Source organism: Pelobates fuscus, chromosome 2, assembly GCF_036172605.1.
Source record: "Pelobates fuscus isolate aPelFus1 chromosome 2, aPelFus1.pri, whole genome shotgun sequence".
Taxonomy (NCBI): domain Eukaryota; kingdom Metazoa; phylum Chordata; class Amphibia; order Anura; family Pelobatidae; genus Pelobates; species Pelobates fuscus.
The window spans coordinates 244,564,592-244,584,798 of record NC_086318.1 but is presented as its reverse complement, the minus strand read 5'-3'; the positions used below and the strand labels follow the sequence as shown (position 1 = coordinate 244,584,798).

At 45.3% G+C, this 20,207-nt stretch overlaps 1 protein-coding gene across 1 annotated transcript in view; it reads left to right on the top strand.

Moving 5' to 3' along the window:
* Positions 1–4,991: 4,991 nt before the first annotated feature.
* Positions 4,992–20,207, top strand: part of RSPH3 (radial spoke head 3) — a 38,676-nt gene continuing 23,460 nt past the window's right edge. Inside the window, exons 1-2 of the mRNA XM_063443306.1 lie at positions 4,992–5,075; positions 9,166–9,340. Of these exons, the coding sequence (XP_063299376.1) occupies positions 9,228–9,340 (113 nt within the window). The 5' untranslated portion in view covers positions 4,992–5,075; positions 9,166–9,227. The remainder of the gene's footprint in view (positions 5,076–9,165; positions 9,341–20,207) is intronic.

The window sequence follows — 20,207 nt, the reverse complement described above, 5'->3', positions numbered from 1 at the left end:
TGCTGGCAATCAGCCCATGTCGGATTATGCGTCTGTACTATTGAGGTGAACAGATCAGTCATAGCTTGTGGTTTCTCAGTATACGAGGAATTATGGGTCTTCCAGTTTAAAAGATCGGTTGTGGTAAATGGGACATATACGAAGACTGGGTCAGCGTGTGCCATTTGACCTGCGGCATCGATATAAGCTGACCCGGGATTCAGACGAAGAGGCATCTGATAGTGCTTTAATTGTTGGGCACCAGTCAACTGTCGGGTTTGGATGGGGCTACGTAGAGAGGCGTCAGTCATGGGTTCCGGTCGGGGAGAGATAGGGTATGGGGATGTGGGAGGTCGGTTTTGGGAAAAGGTCGTAAATAAAACACTTCGAGCCGAGCTAGATGAAGCTTGACCGGAAGTCTGAAGTGGCGCCAAATCAGGATATTCGTTTCTAATGGGGGTGGATTCTGGTTCCGGAAGGGGAGATTTAGTACGAGGGGGGGTGGATCCTGTACTGGAGGAGGAAGCGGAAGTGGATGAGGGTAATGAGGGGAGGGGTGCAGGACTTCCTGCGTTTGCGTCACTTCTTCTTAACGGAAAGTAAGGGGGCGGCAAAGGGATCTCGGACTCAGGGGGCGTGTCCAAAATGGGCCTAACACCAGTCCTAGTGGACGAGCAAGTCCTAGCTACCATGAGGCGACACTGCTCCTCGTGGCATGTCTGGAGCCATTTTGGCGAGTCATTTACGGCCTGTCTCCAACAGTCAATATAAGGAAACTGGCCGTAAAGTTCAGGCCTACCCGATACAGCCACGTGTAAGCGCTGTACCAGAGTTGGATCCAAACTGCCACGTGGCGGCCATGCCGCAACCAAAGTAGGCCACTCCCTAGTACACAAAGTGACCAAACGTACAGGAGACATCTTTACCCCAAAATCACAAACTTTGAATCCCTTTTTAAAATTCTTAACCATACATCCTAAGGGATCCGGAATCGTTGACTGCGACGCACCCATACTTAACAATGGAACGTCGTCGACAACGAATACTATACACGCGTACTATTCAACAGTCACACCCGTTTCCTCTGGCAACAGCACCACGTGGTACGGTTACCAAGTGAAACGTACACAATAACAATAAACACTCAGGGAATTCCCGTACACACACAGCTGTTACACCAGTCACTATATAATCAATATTATGCCCTTTGGCGTAACTATACAGTCACCCACGCTATAATTCTCTATATACGAATTACCCGTCTATAACACACCCCAGTAACATCGTCTTTTACAAATAGCGGTTACAGTACGGTTAGCATAGGTCAAAGCACAAGTTAAGGTCACAATACAATTATTAGTGGTTATGGTGTTAAACATGCAATGGACGACAATGATTAGTACTTATTATATAATGTCAGTAAATATACAGGGTTATGGTACCGTGCACTATAATACAGCAACACACTATTAACACTCTCGCTAGACGGCTGAGCTCGCGCTATCTAACAAGATATACACTTTACTAAAACAATCGTTAACACATTTACAATTCCCAACTAAACTATTGGCCAGTACCTTGAATGGACTACCTAAAACTATATACACCCGTTTTGGTTAGCCACACTGCCCAATCACCACATATATAGCGAGCTAGAGAACCGAATTTACACAGGCGCCTCTTAGTCGCACTATCAAAAGTCTAGTGGGTTCCAAATTTACACGCCTTCCCACTTAGCCCAGATAGGATGAGAACTAGCGAACCGAATTTACACAGGCGCCGCTTAGTCTCCCGGTCCCTCCGACCTAGCGAACGTAATATACACCCTAGAACGCTAGTCTAGACAAGACACCGGTGTCCGGCTAGGGCTATTTACACCAGGACCCCGCCTGACTAACCAAATCAAACGGTCTGACTAAAGAGCGTTCGATCGAGCGGTGCGCCTTCGCTCCTTCCCTCCGACAGAGGGGGCAGATACACTGATTCAAAACCCCTTTGGGCCTACCGCACAATCGGTATACCCCTAGTGGGTCCTGCCGTCTAAAACAGCAGTTGTCTTACCTCCTCGTTCCTGAACCTGAGTTCACACTCATCGACGGGGACACCCCAGCACTTCTCACGTAGAGGCCGATGATCTCCTGGACAACAGACCAGTGGCGCCGAGACGAAGGGAGGTCCACGCAGAAGTTCAGGGGTGCAGCCGTAGAGAACGTGGGCAAAGATAGACCGTCTCACGCCTCTGCCTCTCAGCTACCGTTGAACGATGAGCTTCCCGGCCAATGCACCAAATGATACCGGAGAAACTGACGGAAGCCAAGCACAGAGAGATGGACACAGGTTTCTTCAGGAAGGAAGAGATTCTTTATTGGATCACCGATCGGGACTCAGAGGGACTAGCGTCACCAAAATACAGCAAAGTCTGAGTACTGAATACATAGAGTACATTCCTTATATAGCACTGTAGCTCCTCCCACAATTAACTACACCCACACATACCCTTAACCTATTTAATAAATAGAGTCTAAACTCATCCATCCGGTCTAACCACGTGGCTCATCTGATACAAAGGAGAGGGACGCGTAATTCCAGTTCTTACATTCTTGCACCTGGTCAGTACAGTGATAACAGTATCTTAGCTACGTGTAATTAACTAACTGATACTACAAACACATATACATACATATGCCTTGTGGCAATCTTAGCCTGCTAAACTTGTATTTTACTGGAATTACATCACAATTTGACCCTTGCCAAAGTCACTCAGATCTTTTCGCTAGACCATTTTCTCTGCTTCCAACACATGAAATTCAAGAAATTATTGTTCACTTGTTGTCTTATATATCCCAACCCTTGGCAGGTGCCATTGTAACAATATCACTTCACCTGTCCGTGGTTTTAATGTTGTGATGTTAATGTTTAATGATCAGTGTACTCCAAAGTGCTGCATAATGGGTGGGAAAGACACCCAAGCAGATACAATAGAAAGATGTGGTGAAAGCCCTGATCAAATTAGTGGACAATCTAAAGGAAATTATGTAAAAATAAAAGGTAATAGTAAAGCATCTTCTAATCAAGATAATAGTGGTTTTCAAGGTGTAAAATAAATAAAATGTTGGCACTTGTCTTTTATATCCCTACCACTTCCAACAGTGGGAGATTGATGGACAATTGAACACAGTTTATAGCCACTCTGTCACCTTCTGAATTCTTGGCATATTTAGCAAAAGTTTCAGATAGTGACTATTTTGATTATATTCTAGTGGCTATGGGGGAGGGGAAGGTTTTTACTTACCTGAACCTATCCATTGAGGACACCACCATCTCATTCCGCAAGGTCTTCTTCAATTCCTGGAGCTTCATCTGCCAGGAGCCGACGTCAGTGCTGCACTCTTGTACATGGACAACACTGATGTCTATGGAGAATCCCACAAGACCCTGCATAGAATGAACCTTTTTCCACTCAGCAGTCACTAGTGATGACTGAGGGCTTGACTAGAGGTAGCTCTGCCTTTTGTCAAGTATGGGAAAAAAATTAAGACAAAGTAGTTCCTATGATATGTTTTAAATGCTTTGAAATTTCAGTGAAATTCCAACACAGTTCTTTACGAGCATTTCATAAAGACTTTATTTATATGAAATGCTAATTTTATTTTATTGAGGGGGACGGGGTGACAGAGCTGCTTTCAATTCTGCAGAATTGCCCTGCTGAAATTCACTCATTTAATTGAATTAAATATTGTTATACCCAGCGGCACAACTACTGCCACTGCAGCTGCCATTAAGTTAGGGCCATCCGATGGTAATGTGTCCTTAGGGGCACGGTCAGCGTTGCGGCCCTTTAACAGTGCGACCTGGCCCCTTCAGTAATGTCATTGCTGGGATGAAGTGACAACTGGTCATTTCCTCCCAGCTAACAGATTTAGCTGCGCAGGAGAGGCAGAGATGAGGGAGCACGGACTAGGAAAGACTCCGACTCTCAACAGCATCAGCCAGCCGACAGGAGCACTGGTAAGTCATCCTCCTGCACCCTAAAGGTAGGAAACAGGGTGGCTAAAAAATTAGCATTTTGCATGTGTATCTGTTTGTGTGTATCAGTGTTTGTATCTGAATGTGTGTCTGTGTATGTACTTGCATGGGCGTCAGTGTGTGTATCTGTGCATCTGTAAGTATCTGCATATGTGTGTGTATCTGCATGTGTATTAGTGTGTGTCTGTGTTTCTGCATATGTATCTGTATGTGTGTTCGTGTTTGAATCTGTGCGTCTATGTATCTTTTCACTAAACTTTTACAAGGTACATAAAATACCACATACACACACATTATATCCCAGTAGTAGTTAATGCTGTTACAGAGGTTGTGTTTAAGGTTAGCCTAAAGACCTCCTAGTATTTAAGGTCCCCCTAAGCCTAAACATTCCTAGTTGTAATTGTAATACCATAACCAAAAAGGCCTGCCCAACACTAAACATTCCCTGGCTCTACATATCCCTAACATTTATATTAATAACCCCAGTCTTATACACCCCTAATTCCAAACACCTCATTACTCAAAGCAGCCCCAAATCTAAACAACCCGATTATGCACTAAAGGGAGAATTCAAAGTAAAAATAGCCAAACTTTTTGGCTACAGTTTGGCTACTTTGGCCTTAAATTTGACATTTTCAGTCTAGTGAATAACTGTAAATTACTTTAATACTAAACACCGGATATATCCCTACCAATATATTCAGTGGCTGGGTTATAACTTATATTTTAATATATTGAAGCCTGAATTTCGGTAAAGCTGCTCTCTCTCCCTTTCCCCTCCCAGGGATACAAGAACCTTTCATCATATAATTAGTAATGCGTTTTTACCAAAGTACAAATGAGGAAAGTGCAGCACGTGTAGCATGTTGTTGGCAAATAATGTGTCGATAAAGATTTGCTATAAGAAAAGAAAAAAAAAAAAAAAGAAAAAAAACACTGACTGAGCAGTGAAGCGGTTGCTAAGGAAGTGCATGGTAGCTTGGCAACCGCTCGATGCTCAGTGTGTAAAGCAAACTTGGAGATCGTGGGAGCGGTGTATAGGAAGCTGAGAGACCCTGGCAGACCTCACTGTAAGACTGGAGGGTTATAATCCGAGATACGGGTATGGGGTGGTGGGTGTCACATATTACAACACTGACAGCTGCTGCTAAGACTGTACTGTCAGCTATGGGAAATGTGTGCAGCAGATCTACACTGAGTTCACTGATGGCATGCTCATGGCACATGCACTGTATTTAATGCAGTGCAGATATATCTGTAGGAGCTAAATGACTCTGGCATGCCATGGTTTGATTCAGAACCTGTAGCCTGGTAATTAATTATCATATAAATATTATTGGAAGTTCTTTAGTTATTTAGTGTCAGGCAGGGTTTATGACTAAAATGTGAATTCCAGGTAACTATTTTGGCCTAAAACTGATATTCTGAATAATACAATGTAGTGAATAACCATGTACATGTTCAATGCATAGCACTGAAGTATTCTAATGTGTGCAAGCTAAGGTGAAGCTTAATATATATTTTGTCAAACTATCACCATTGAAGTGTATTTGTGCTGGATTGTTCTTTTAGGTTATATTTCTTGTTTTAAAAATAACTTTCAGAACATTCAGTGGTTAAAGGGGCACTATGGGCACTGTAACTGCTTCATGGTTTTGAAGTGGTTATAGTATCTGTGGTTCCCTGGTGCCCTGCTTACATTCAGTGTTAAACTATTTTTAATGGTAAATGGTAACTATTTTTAACATTAAATGGAAGGACAGTACCTGATAAAAACAGGCACTATAACCAGTTCAATGACATGACATGAAATGTTTATAGTGTCCCTTTAAAAGTCTTTGGAGGTTTTGACTGAGTTCCTGTGCTCAAACTGAGTGCCTCTTTCAATTCAGCTTCCACGCTGCTGCCGGGGGACTCTGGAGCACTTCCACCAGACTAGGCTGAAGCAGTTATAGCTCTGCAGACCTTTTCTCCTATAAAGCAGTGAGTTTAACTTTTCCCCACACATTAGTTGAGACTGAAGGTGGGGGGTTGAATAATCTTTACTGCACTCAACTCAGCTATGTATGCAGAGATGTGTTGAATCTCCGGGCAAGGAATTCTCTATACCATGCTATACACAGTACAATTGTCCCTCCCTGGTGCTTCTTTGTTTGGGGACTTCATTAAGTTAGCCCAACCCAACACAATAGGTTCCCTCCTGTGCCCTCGCAGTCCTGGAGGCACAACATGTAACATGTCCCCTATAATTCCCTTGACACTGAACACAGTGACCATAACCATAGTCTGTGGGCAGGTAGCTGACCTCAAAGCCTCTCCAAGAGTCAGTGGCACGAGAGCTTCCATCACAGAATTATACATTGTATATTTCCAGATTGGCTATTTGTCATTACATTTGCAGTTCAGGAAGCGGGGTGTGGGACTGAAGCTGAACGGACGTCATCTAGGTCAGCTGCCAACCTCGATAAACATAATCCGCTGATATCTCGTAAACCTTCCACCATCCGGTCAGATTAAGACCACACAACAACCCGGGGCACTGAGAGGAGCAGATAGATGCCCTTCTTTCAACTCCCAAAGTCCAGGAAAGTCAAACGCAAAAGCAGGGCCTACCTCCCGCTGGCCATCCACAACCTGGAGACTCTCCTCGGAGGCTATCGGGTGTATGATGACCTCGAAACCTAAAGACACCGCAACAATGAGGCGCCGCACACAGAAGTTGCAGCAGGGCTCTTCAGCTGAACAGCCAGATATTGGAGTGCTGTTGCAGCAACAGGCACCATCCAAGGTGGCCGCTGCAGAGGCCTCACCTGCTCCGACACGGCCTACACCACTAGCCCACTAGGAAGAAAACACCATGCTCCCAGCCCTTAAAGACACAGGGTATCATACCTTTGCCACAAAACATGACCTCCAACAATGGATGAAAGAACACCAAGACTTATTTGCCACGGATATATCGGCACCCTTAACCCCTTAAGGACACATGACATGTGACATGTCATGATTCCCTTTTATTCCAGAAGTTTTGGTCCTTAAGGGGTTAAGGCAGATGTTTGTCAAACCACTGAAAGGGTAAGCGCCGTGGAGGAGAATATTCTCAAATTAAACAGCGGTGTGTCTCACCTCACGGACACACTGCACACATTACAAGCAGCCCTCCAGGCGCTAGCGGTACAGGTGTTCACCCAAAGGGATCGCTTGCGCCGCAACCACATTAAGCTCCACGGTGTACCTGCAGCGATCGCATCAGCTGAACTGCCACACTTCCTCAGGAGACTAATGACCGCCATCCTTTCTCCGTCAGCTGCCCGGAAAATATTTCTGGAGAACACATGCCGCTTACTGGCAGGGCCCAACTCTCCATCCACAGAAGCTCGGAATGTTATTCTGTGCTGTGCCACGTCGCAAGACAAAACTACCATAATGTTGGCAGGCGGTGAGAGGCAAGACACCACTGGTGTTTGATAATGCCCAATTGCTCTTCTTTCAGGACTTAACAAGAGACACGCTGCACTGGCGGAAAATGTACCACCTTACCAGCCATATGAGAACAGCGCATACAATATCGCTGGGGGTCGCCATGGGTCCTAACGCTCACTCAATGGGACTACCCACAGAGCCACGTTGTAAGCAGATATACCCGCAATCCTCACTTCATTGGGACTCCCGGAACTGCCTATGACCAGGGCCATGAAAGGCCCATCCCAGATTGGAGATCCTGCCACGGCGCTACTGTTCACCCCTCGACCTCTGGTGAGCACGGATCCAGCTCCCTGAAGGAGACTTCACTTATAATCCCCCACGCCGGTCAGACCGGACACAGCCTCAGCAGAATATTGTTATGTTATGATTTTTTTAATATTATATAATATAATATTTGTCTCTCATTTTATCTGGGGTCCTGTGGTCCTTCTTCACTCGACCTTGGCTTGTGCCATGACCAGACTTAGTGATGGTGGCGCAGAACCACATTAATATGTAGGAGCCCCCCAACTCCCCCATCCGTTCCCTCCTTGGTTGGGGGCACCTACAATACTTGCAGCATACTCTCAGTTAATAGTGATGTGTTTTACATAGTGCAACTGGCGGTTCAATGTTTCACAGGCGCATGGGGTGGCCCAAACGGCTTTGATAACTCGAACCGCACAACTACAGGTGGCCTATGCTCGCCCCATGTTCCCTAAAGTGATGTATATCTACTGAAGTGGCTCACTGTTGCACTAGTAGAGTCTCCCCTTCTTTACCTCCTGTTATTACCTTTAAAGGACCACTATAGGCACCCAGACCACTTCAGCTTAATGATTTGGTCTGGGTGACAGGTCCATCTAGGATTAACCCTGCCTGCTGTAAACATAGCAGTTTCAGAGAAACTGCTATGTTTACATATGGGTTAATCCAGGCTCTAGTGGCTGTCTCATTGAAAATCACAGTGAGAAGACACCAGCGTCCATAGGAAAGCATTGAGAATGCTTTCCTATGGACTGGCTGAATGCGCGTGCGGGTCTTGCCACGCATGCGCATTCAGCCGATGACGGAGGAGGAGAGTCCCCGGTGCCGAGGGAACCCCTTCCTACAACTTCAGCCCGGTGGGAGGGGGTCCATGAGGGTGGGGGCACCCTCTGGACACTATAGTGCCAGCAAAACGAGTTTGTTTTCCTGGCACTATAGTGGTCCTTTAATTTACTTTACCTCAATTTGCAACAACAGCTTAAACATTAAGTCTTAACCTCTATGGATGTGATCTTGCATGTTGGCTACACTCCTAAAGGGGCCATAAGCCTTGGAGTACCCGCTTACACTTTTACCAGTTCTTGTAACGCAACAAGTAAAAAAATTAAAAATTGTGTGCAGTTCCACTAGACAAGTTATGTGATACCTCTAAATATGTATGCATCTTTTACTTATGTCACTGTAACTCATGATATGTCGACATGCACCTTCAAAATAAAGAAAAATGTGCAGTTCATTTGTTCTCCACATTTCCTTGTTTAATGAATAAACCCCTTAGACTCACAATAGAGTCTGATTTAGTCAGGCAATATTTTAATTTTCTTTTCCCACTCTTTTGGGTCCATTTCAAAATCACCTTGGTTTTCTGCATTGATTAACTAATATGGCTAAACCATTTAGTGACACTTTTTTTCTTTTTCTTTGCAGCAGTAGGTTGAACAATTCATCCCGATTTCAGTGCTTGGGGAGGCTCAATCAAGCATACCATCATGGCAACTGAGTTGCTTAGCAATAAAGAAATGGGGAGCAGTACCTACACTTACTCCAGCCATCCTCGGGTTGTGCAAAACCGCAAGAAATATAGGACACTTGAACTACCAGTGTGAGTATCATATTTCTGTAGTTCATCAAATTATAGATTGAGCTAAATAAGATTTCTAGTGCAGAGTAGCTAGAGAAATGCAGGTCGTCTGCCCATAACAGCATATTGTCTACTCTGTGTGTCTTCTAATAATATAACTGCATTATCTGCCAACTTAGGCATGCATAAGTGAATGCAGGACCTAATTGTCAGGGTACCTGTGGTCTCTACCTCCGAAAGAGGTAGAGACTTAGCTGTTCCTCCATCCAGACGGTCTGATGGCTCCCTTCCCCGCGGTCTATCCGGTCATGCTAGGCCGGCCGCGAGGGAGTGACTGCCTTTTACAGCATCTAGGCAGGAAGTAGTCATCAGGACACTCCCCCGGAACAACCTGTCAGTCAATGGCTGCAGGACCAATCAGGACGCCTTGGAGGCGTGGTTACTGCTCTGAACAGGGTATTTAACAGAGCTTCTTTCATTAGCTCATTGCCCTGTCGTGGTTCTAGCTTGTTCTAGTCACTCAGTGCTTGTGTATTCTATTATCCCTTTTGGTTTTGACCCGGCTTGTTTACCTTACTCTGCTTATCTCTGTTACCCTTGATTCGGCTTGTCTCTCGCTTACCTGTCTTCTGTTACCCTCGACCTCGGCTTGTCTTTGACCATTCTATACTGTACTACTTACGTTAGTCCGGCCATTCTAAGGTCCGGTATACGTATCTGGCTACTGTTTGTACTCTGCGTGTTGGATCCCTGTCCCGATCCTGACATTACGACAGGGCCAATGGATCCTGCAAGTACAAACAGTCAGCTGGCTGCTCCTGATCCTAGGTTTGAAGCCATGGATCACAGAATGGATCAGATGACGCTTGCTCTACAGGCTCTATTAGCTTGTGCCAATAACCCACCAGAGGAGATACGTAATACCCCTGTTTCTCCTGTCGGTTCAGGTCTAGAGGTAGCCACAGTGGGTGCTTCTTCTCACATTACCCCCCCAGTACGCTATGGTGGGGCTCCTGAGAAGTGTCGTGGTTTTTTAACCCAAATTAGTATCCACTTTGAATTGCAACCTCGCTCTTATCCTACAGATAGGGCAAAAGTAGGATTTATTATCACCCTACTCATTGAGAAAGCTCTGAGATGGGCCAACCCACTATGGGAGAACGATAATCCATTAGTTTATAACTATAACGCATTTGTAGCTGCTTTTAGAAGAACATTTGACCCTCCAGGTAGAAAGGTTAATGCAGCCAGATTACTGTTGCGCCTGAGACAGGAGAACCAAACACTGGTGGATTATGCACTAGAGTTCAGGTCTCTGGCGGCAGAAATCAAGTGGAATGAGCAGGCGTATATGGATGTATTTTTGAATGGCCTATCTGATGTAATCCTTGATGAGGTTGCTACCAGAGAACTCCCTGAGAATTTAGAGGATTTAATTTCGTTCATCTCTCGTATAGATGAACGTCTAAGAGAGAGACAGAACACTCGAGAGAGGAACCTGAGACCTTCTTTTAGGTTAGCTCCCGCTGTTCCAAGTCCTGACTCCACGATATCTTTGCTTACTGAACCTATGCAGATAGGGTATACCCGCCTCTCTGAGGAGGAAAGACAGCACAGGAGAAGAGAGGGTTTGTGTATGTATTGTGGAGCTAAGGGTCATTTACTCTCGAACTGTTCTAACCGCCCGGGAAACGCTCGCACCTAAGTCTCTCTAGAGGACAGGCCTTGGGTGTTTCTATTTTGTCCTCTACTCCTGAGTATAAAGATCACAGGCTTCTGCTACCAGTTTCCTTAACTTGGGGGAAGGAAGTAGTAAGGGCTATGGCATTGATAGATTCCGGTGCTGCTGAGAATTTTATCGACCAAGCCTTTGCTAGTAAGAACAATTTCCCATCCCAGCTAAGGGAGACACCTTTGGCCGTTGAGGCCATAGATGGTAGACCACTACTAGACCCTGTTATCTTTCGTGAGACCATACCCATTAATTTAAATGTGGGTATCCTACACGTGGAGAATTTATCTCTTTTGCTCATTTCGTCTCCTTCCGTTCCCATAGTTCTGGGGTACCCATGGTTGAAAAAACATAACCCTATTATCGATTGGGAGTTAGGAGAGATACTCTCGTGGGGCCAGGGCTGCCAGGATCGGTGTTTGTGCAAGGTTTCTCCATTAGCTAATATTAACATACCGGAGAATCCTACTCAGTCCACAGAAAGACAAATACCAGACCTTTACCTAGACTTAAGGGCAGTGTTTGACAAGAAGAATGCCGATTCTTTGCCTCCACACAGGTCATTTGACTGTAAGATTAAGCTTCTACCCGGCACTATGCCTCCGAGGGGCCATGTATATCCTTTGTCTGTTCAGGAAAACTCGGTTCTAGAGGAGTATATTCGGGAGAATTTAGAAAAGGGATTCATCAGGAGGTCTTCTTCTCCGGCCGGGGCTGGGTTCTTTTTCATTAAGAAGAAGGATGGCACGCTGAGACCTTGTATCGATTACCGAGGCTTGAATAAAATAACTGTCAGAAATGCCTATCCTATCCCACTGATTACCGAGTTATTTGATCGTCTTAAGGGCTCCAAAATCTTCACCAAGTTAGATCTCAGAGGGGCTTACAATTTGGTGAGAATCCAGCAAGGTCACGAGTGGATGACGGCATTCAATACCCGGTATGGCCATTACGAATACACTGTTATGCCATTTGGACTATGCAATGCTCCTGCAGTATTTCAAGATTTGATTAATGAGGTACTTAGGGAGTTTCAGCATGATTGTGTTATTGTTTACCTGGACGACATACTAATACACTCTAAGGAGATTGAGACTCACCATAGACAGGTCAGAAAGGTATTACACAAGCTGCTGCAACATGGTCTTTATTGCAAATTGGAGAAGTGCAGTTTTGATCAGTCTCAGGTAGACTTTCTTGGATACGTGATTTCTGGGGAGGGTTTTAAAATGGATCCTGTAAAACTTCAATCTATTTTAGACTGGCCCTTGCCCAAAGGACTCAAGGCTATCCAAAGGTTTATTGGTTTTTCCAACTACTATAGGCGCTTCATTAAAGGATACTCCTCTATCATTGCGCCTATTACCAATATGACCAAACAAGGGGCTGATACTAAGTTCTGGTCTAAGGAAGCTCTGGGTGCTTTCAAGACTCTCAAGGAACTTTTTGCCTCGGCTCCCATTCTAGTCCATCCTGATACGACTCTGCCTTTCTTGCTCGAGGTCGATGCCTCTGAGACAGCAGTTGGGGCTGTTCTGTCTCAAAGGTTAGGGGTGGATAAACCGTTACACCCTTGTGGTTTCTTCTCTAAGAAATTTTCTGGGCCTGAGAGCAGATATGACATCGGGGAAAGGGAACTGTTAGCAGTCATTAAAGCCTTAAAGGAGTGGAGACATTTGTTGGAGGGGACCCTACACCCTATTACGATTTTGACGGACCACAAAAACTTGTCCTATATTGGGGAGGCTAAGCGCTTATCCTCTAGACAAGCTCGTTGGTCCTTATTCCTGACTCACTTCAATTATGTACTGACTTACAGACCTGGTTCTAAAAACTCTAAAGCCGATGCATTATCTCGCCAATATGAACCTTCTACTGTACCTGAACCAGTTCTTTCTTCTATAGTTCCGAAATGCAATATCATTGCTAATACGAATCTCAGGATTCATTCTCCATTACTGGCCGAGATCATTAAGTTGCAACATCTAGCACCTAAACAGACTCCTGCGGGCCGTCATTTCGTTCCTCCTGCTCTTCAACTGGAACTTTTACAGTGTTTACATAATAGCAAGATGGCGGGACATCCTGGTATTCGCAAAACTTACGCGTTGATCTCTAAGGACTTCTGGTGGCCTGCTTTACGGAGGGATATTGAGGAGTTCATCGCTGCATGTGAAGTTTGTACTAAAACCAAACAACCCCATACGCTTCCATGTGGATTCCTGCAACCCTTGGAGGTTCCAGAAAAACCATGGTCCTGTTTGGCCATGGACTTTATTGTCGATCTACCTATCTCTAAAAGACAGACTGTTATCCTCACCGTGGTTGACAGGTTTACTAAGATGGCCCACTTCATTCCCCTGCCTAAACTCCCGTCTTCTCCCGAATTGGCAGAGATATTCGCTAAGGAGATTTTTCGCCTACATGGGATACCCTCTCAAATTGTATCGGACAGAGGCTCCCAATTTGTTTCCCGCTTTTGGAGGTCCTTCTGCTCTCAACTTGGTATTAAATTAAACTTTTCTTCTGCCTATCATCCTCAGTCTAACGGAGCTGCTGAACGTACCAACCAGAAAATTGAACAATATTTACGATGCTTTGTTTCTGAACACCAGGATGATTGGGTCGGTTTGATTCCTTGGGCGGAGTTTGCACACAACAATCTCGTTTGCGATTCTACTCATTCAAGCCCCTTCTTCATGAATTATGGTTTTCATCCGTCTATTCTTCCTTCGGATTCCCCTTCCCAGGGGGTGCCGTCGGTTGATGTTCATGTTGCCAATTTGAGGAAGTTGTGGGATCAAACTCGACAAATCCTTGTGCACAACTCTACGTTGGTCAAGAAACACGCTGATAAACGTAGAAGGGCGGCTCCGGTCTTTGTTCCAGGTGATAGGGTATGGCTGAGCACGAGGAACATCCGTTTAAAAGTGCCCTCCATGAAGTTCGCTCCTCGTTATATTGGACCCTACAGGGTGCTGGCCCGTATCAATCCAGTTGCGTATCGTTTAGCTCTTCCTAATACCTTACGCATCCCGAACTCGTTTCACGTTTCATTGCTGAAACCACTCATATGTAACAGATTTTCCTCCACAATAGCCCCTCCTCGCCCCGTTCAGGTGGAGGGTCAGGAGGAGTATGAGGTTAACTCTATTATTGATTCTCGAATCTCCCGGGGGAGAGTACAATATCTGGTTGATTGGAAGGGATATGGTCCTGAGGAGAGGAGTTGGGTACCTCAGGAGGATGTTCATGCTCCCCGTCTCCGCAGGGCGTATCACTCTCGCTTCCCATCTCGTCCCGGTTCATTCCGCCCGGTGGGCGTATCTGAGAGGGGGGGTACTGTCAGGGTACCTGTGGTCTCTACCTCCGAAAGAGGTAGAGACTTAGCTGTTCCTCCATCCAGACGGTCTGATGGCTCCCTTCCCCGCGGTCTATCCGGTCATGCTAGGCCGGCCGCGAGGGAGTGACTGCCTTTTACAGCATCTAGGCAGGAAGTAGTCATCAGGACACTCCCCCGGAACAACCTGTCAGTCAATGGCTGCAGGACCAATCAGGACGCCTTGGAGGCGTGGTTACTGCTCTGAACAGGGTATTTAACAGAGCTTCTTTCATTAGCTCATTGCCCTGTCGTGGTTCTAGCTTGTTCTAGTCACTCAGTGCTTGTGTATTCTATTATCCCTTTTGGTTTTGACCCGGCTTGTTTACCTTACTCTGCTTATCTCTGTTACCCTTGATTCGGCTTGTCTCTCGCTTACCTGTCTTCTGTTACCCTCGACCTCGGCTTGTCTTTGACCATTCTATACTGTACTACTTACGTTAGTCCGGCCATTCTAAGGTCCGGTATACGTATCTGGCTACTGTTTGTACTCTGCGTGTTGGATCCCTGTCCCGATCCTGACACTAATTGCCCCCATGATTAGGTCTTCAGGGCAATTTTGAGTTAGCTTACATCATGACAAGCTATATACCTGGTCAGTAGTGCAGAAAAATTGTATCTACTTGGAAACCCTTGTCAGTGCAAAAAAAAAACAAAGGTGCAAGAGAGTACTGAGAACGGACAACAGCCCAAATAGCCTGCCATTTGGTGGGTCCCCACTCAGATCTCAAGCTGGTTTCACTCATCTTGTGCTATTACAAAAATAACCAGGCCATTTGCATATCAGACTGATCCCACCCAAAAGGGCAGAACAGATCCAAAATGAAGACTGCCTCTCTCTGTATGATAGATACAGTATCCCCAGACAATCGTTTCAACCTTGTTAGGCATAGTCAGTGAGGTATAGCCGATATCCTTATCGTCTGATACCATCAGTCACTATATCTGCTATTTAACCTAAACACTTAATTATTTTACTTCTTAAAACCTGCTAACATGTGACAAAAATATAAGCCAGTCAGATAATATGTGTTATTTAATTTCACTTGTTGCTGGGGCTTTGGTTGCTTTGGACCTGGCAGGAAGAGATTTCTTTTTTAACCCCTTAAGGACACATGACATGTGTGACATGTCATGATTCCCTTTTATTCCAGAAGCTTGGTCCTTAAGGGGTTAAAGAAATAACATAAATTTGAGCTTGTTAGCATTTCTTCTTTTTACCTGCAGTACCAAACATGCCCACACTGAAACACACACACTCACTCACATTCACTGAAACACACACACTCACTCACATTCACTGAAACACACACACTCACTCACATTCACTGAAACACACACACTCACTCACATTCACTGAAACACACACACTCACTCACATTCACTGAAACACACACACTCACTCACATTCACTGACACACACACACTCACTCACATTCACTGAAACACACACACTCACTCACATTCACTGAAACACACACACTCACTCACATTCACTGACACACACACACTCACTCACATTCACTGACACACACTCACTCACATTCACTGACACACACACACATTTCCCCACACTCACAATTATTATTATTTTTTTATTATTATTGAAATCCCCCAGCCTCCTTACTTTTTGGATAGCTAGGTGGGGCTGCTGGGCAGGGAGGCGGCCAGACGTGCAGGCAGGCGGGCAGCGAAAGAGCACTTTCCCCTGAGCTCTCTCTGCTCAGCTCCCTTGCGCACCGCAGAGTGATGCCGGGAGTCTGAATATGACGCCTGCCCCAGGGGAGCTGAAAGGTGGCCAGCCATAAAACAAGGTATTTGCTTGGGCACTTGGGGGTGGCGTTTTTTTCCGCCCAAGGCAAATGCCTCGTTTGCCTCGCGGTACACACATCCCTGGTCTTGCACATGGAGATTACCTTGCAAAGTTATTGTATTCGCACTGGGCATCACAATGAGTACAATCTTCACATGTTAAAAGTACAAAAAACAAGCTGTATTATAAATTAAATATATGCTTACAATATTGCTTTTCCAAATGTGTTCCCTATTAAGGGTTAATGATATATAGGGGTGTATATAAAAAACAAAAACCTTTCTCATTAGAGATTTTTGCCAGAGGCCCAAGGAAGCAAGGCGAATGGTTAGAGTTAGGACCCACCTAGGGGGGTCTGCCTTGCCGTTGGCAGTTGGGCTCTTCCTATCATGGCCATTGGAGGTAACTAAAAAAAACATTTGTTTAACAATACATAGGGATTAAGAATAGAGCGCAGGTAAAGAATAGAGCGCAGGTTTTTCTTTGCTGTTCCAAAGGTGCCTAATACCTCTGTTGTGGACTGTGTTGAGCGGAGGTCCAAGACTCACATCCACTGCAGGCTCTCTTTCCCAGGCTAAGCGTCCACCATAAGTTCTGCTTTCTCTAATACCTTGGCAACCAAACAGGCTTCATCTCTCACTGGAGACTTTCTCAATGGCTTGTAATGACAGTAAATGTTATTTTTATAGTCTAACGTCATGATATCAATGATGTATTTAGTGTTAATGAACATTATCTTTACAAATTACACCATCCCATAAGAAAGTATTTGTAGGCTATTGCAAATGCCTGGCAAAACATCGACCTGCGCCCATCAGCATGTCCTCATAGAGATGCACTGAATCTGAAGGAGGGACATGGTGCATTGAAAAAGGGTTGTACCCGAAACGTCTGTTTATTATTCTGTCCTTCAATAAGTTTTGGTAGCACTTTGTTTGTGCACATAGCAACATTTTGCATAGCCTCTATTTGTTTGATTTGTACTGTGAATCAATGCATTTTTATGGGGAACATTCAGTGCCTCCATGCATATGCATGCCTTCTATATCTGAAAATTCAGAGGCTGGATGCCACCAGAGGAGGAGTGGATATTACCACTGGAGGCAACTTTGGGGTCAACCCCTCAAGGTAAGACTGTCTCCAGGGGCCTCCTGGCATCATAACAGCTTAATTTAGATGAAGTTGTTTTGGTGCCTGGAGTGTTCCTTCCTGTTAAGTGGGCAAATTAGATTTAGTGCTTTTTATTTGCTATTGACTCTGTGGGAAGGATGCCTATGAATATATTGGACATCTAGAGTCAAATTGTCATTTTGTCTCTAAAATTCAATTCGCAAAAGATTAGCATTTACAGTTTGTAATTGTTATTTGGGAAACATATTTTGTATCTTCTCTAGCTTTCAAAATAAGATGAGTATAGAATTGTTTCAAAGATATCAAATAATAAGTTGCTCAAACAAATTTTGTCTAAAACATTTTTTTAACCTGTCAATTTTCCTGGTACACGTGACCAGCTATTACATTGAATCTCATTATTTACAAATATTACAAACAATTGTAGCGCAATACAAAAATTCTCAGGATGCAAATATTTGACAGATTGCATTTTCTTTCCTCATGGAGGGTTGGTGTGTTTAATCATTTTATTTCTACATGCATCAATGTAATTTTTGTAAAACGTTTGAATTTTGTGATTATTTTCAATGCAATCTGTCTTTTTGTAACAAGTGAATCCAATCACCCTGGCCACTTCAATAATTTTTTTTAATTTTTTTTTTTTAAATTCTTTATTTTTGCGTGCAAGATATTAAGATATTACATGCTAGCCGTGTTGCCACAATAGCAGTCACAGGCATATTATCATCAGACATGGTCATATATGGCATACAGAAGATCTGCACATTTTTATATTATTATTATTATTATTATTATTATTATAACATGTAGATATGCAGTGCTCCAACATTATTCACCAAGTGTATTGGCAGATCTAGCAATAGGAGCATATTATAACAAGCTTAGTTTGAATTAAACACAGCTTCACTAGTGTTTGTACCTCATAGTGGTAAATGGTTACAGGCTATGGTCGCGTGAATGTTTGGTCTCTATTGTGTCGTTTTGGCTGTACGGTTGTTCTTTATCTTAGTCTGCCACGGGTGCCAACGCGTGGTGTGTATGTTAGTGTGTCTGGTCTGCCGGTACTACCCTAGATAGGTCTGTGGTCCATATCAGTAGTCGTGGGGGTTGTCATGGCCTGTGTGTAATATGATCGTCTGTGGTGTCGTGAGTCCGTCAAGCGCTGTGTTGTGGTATGTGCGTTAGATGCTCTCTGGGTACTAATGATGTTGCTCGGTTGTCAGGTAAGTCAATGGGTGTGTGGGGCTGTGAGTGCATTCTGTGATTTCCGCTACTGCAAAGATGAATCAGCCCACAAATCCTGGGTATAGTATCCAGGGTTAGCCGATGCCTAGGCTTGGTGGTGGCGGGCATAGGGGGCTGTAGGCGTTCTGGTAAGCCCTCCTCAGGGCCCTGGATTGTCCTGGGGACCCGCAGCCGCGAACCGCCGGTGAGGGCCGCTTTCTGTCTTGTGTAGGGATTATCGATGATCCTGGCATGGGGTCTCCTTCTGTAGCGTCGGATCTTCAGCACCTGTAGCTGGTGTGTCAGGGGTAATCCCACGGTTGACTTGAATTTGAATGGGCTCAATTTGTGACTGTGTGTGCACTGTGCAATTGAAGTGCCCGGGGGGACCTCCACGTTTCCCGCCCTTTGTCTCTCCGCCTGTGTGTCATTGCCGGTGCTTGTAGCCGCTTGGAGAGGGTAGCTGGCGTGCCTCGGGGGCTTGTAAAGTTTGTATGTCTGTTCTGCCGTTTGGGTGTATGGACGTTCATTGATGGTTCACTCTCTGCCTGCCCTTGTGGCTGCGTGGTGTCCGCCATTTTGGTGTGCGCCATCCGGGCCTTAGTCTGCGGTTTAGTTTGTGCTGGGGCCAGGCATTTGTCAGCATTGGTCGCCCGTGGGGACCGGGATATCCCCCACCGGTCCAAAGGGGGGAGGGAGGGGACAGCAGGACGCCATTCGGAGAACCGGGCGAGCGCCCGTGTCACCCCGGCTCAAACTCGGGTAGGCCCCAGACCTTGTTCGGGTTACTCCAGTGCGTACCGGGTCAGAAGCGGTATCACCGTGTGCGCCCTCATCTTGTGAGTATATTGAGCTTCGATTTGGAATGGTGGCTGCTGATGGCAAGGAGTTGGCTCCGAATTACTGGCCCAGATGCCAGAGCTAAGACGGGACACGTCTGATCTGTCCAGCGGTCAGGCTCCGCCCCCCCACTTCAATAATTGGTCATGCTGCTTGATGTTTGAATGTGCGGCATTCCACTGAGAAACACTATGCTGCTGGAGGTGTAACGCCACAACCGGCATTTCATTAGTAGCCTGTTCTGGGTTCTGGCTTGGCTAATGCAATTACTGTGCATAAGGGGGCCATGCTAGCAAGGATTAATACAACCAAAAATAGCATTTTAACCCCTTCCCGCCCGACGTTCTATGCCGTCACGCATTTAGTGGGCTTTAAAGCCGTTGCGACGGCATAGAACGCCGTAACGGCTTTAAGCCCTGGAGCGCCCGGGATACTTACCTTCCCGGCGCTCCGCTTCGGGAGGACTGCCTCACAGCCCAGGCAGCCCCCCCACGGCAAATCAGGCCCCCGGGGGCCATGTGATCGCTCTCAAAGAGCGATCACATGACCCCCTATAGCTGGCTGTGGATCTGCCAGCAGGGGGACTGTCTAAAATATTATAAGGCTTGCATTTCATTTTTTTGACATTGAAATTTGCCAGATTGGTTATGTTGCCTTTGAGAGCGTATGGTAGCCCAGGAATGAGAATTACCCCCATGATGGCATACCATTTGCAAAAGTAGACAACCCAAGGTATTGCAAGTGGGGTATGTCCAGTCTTTCTTAG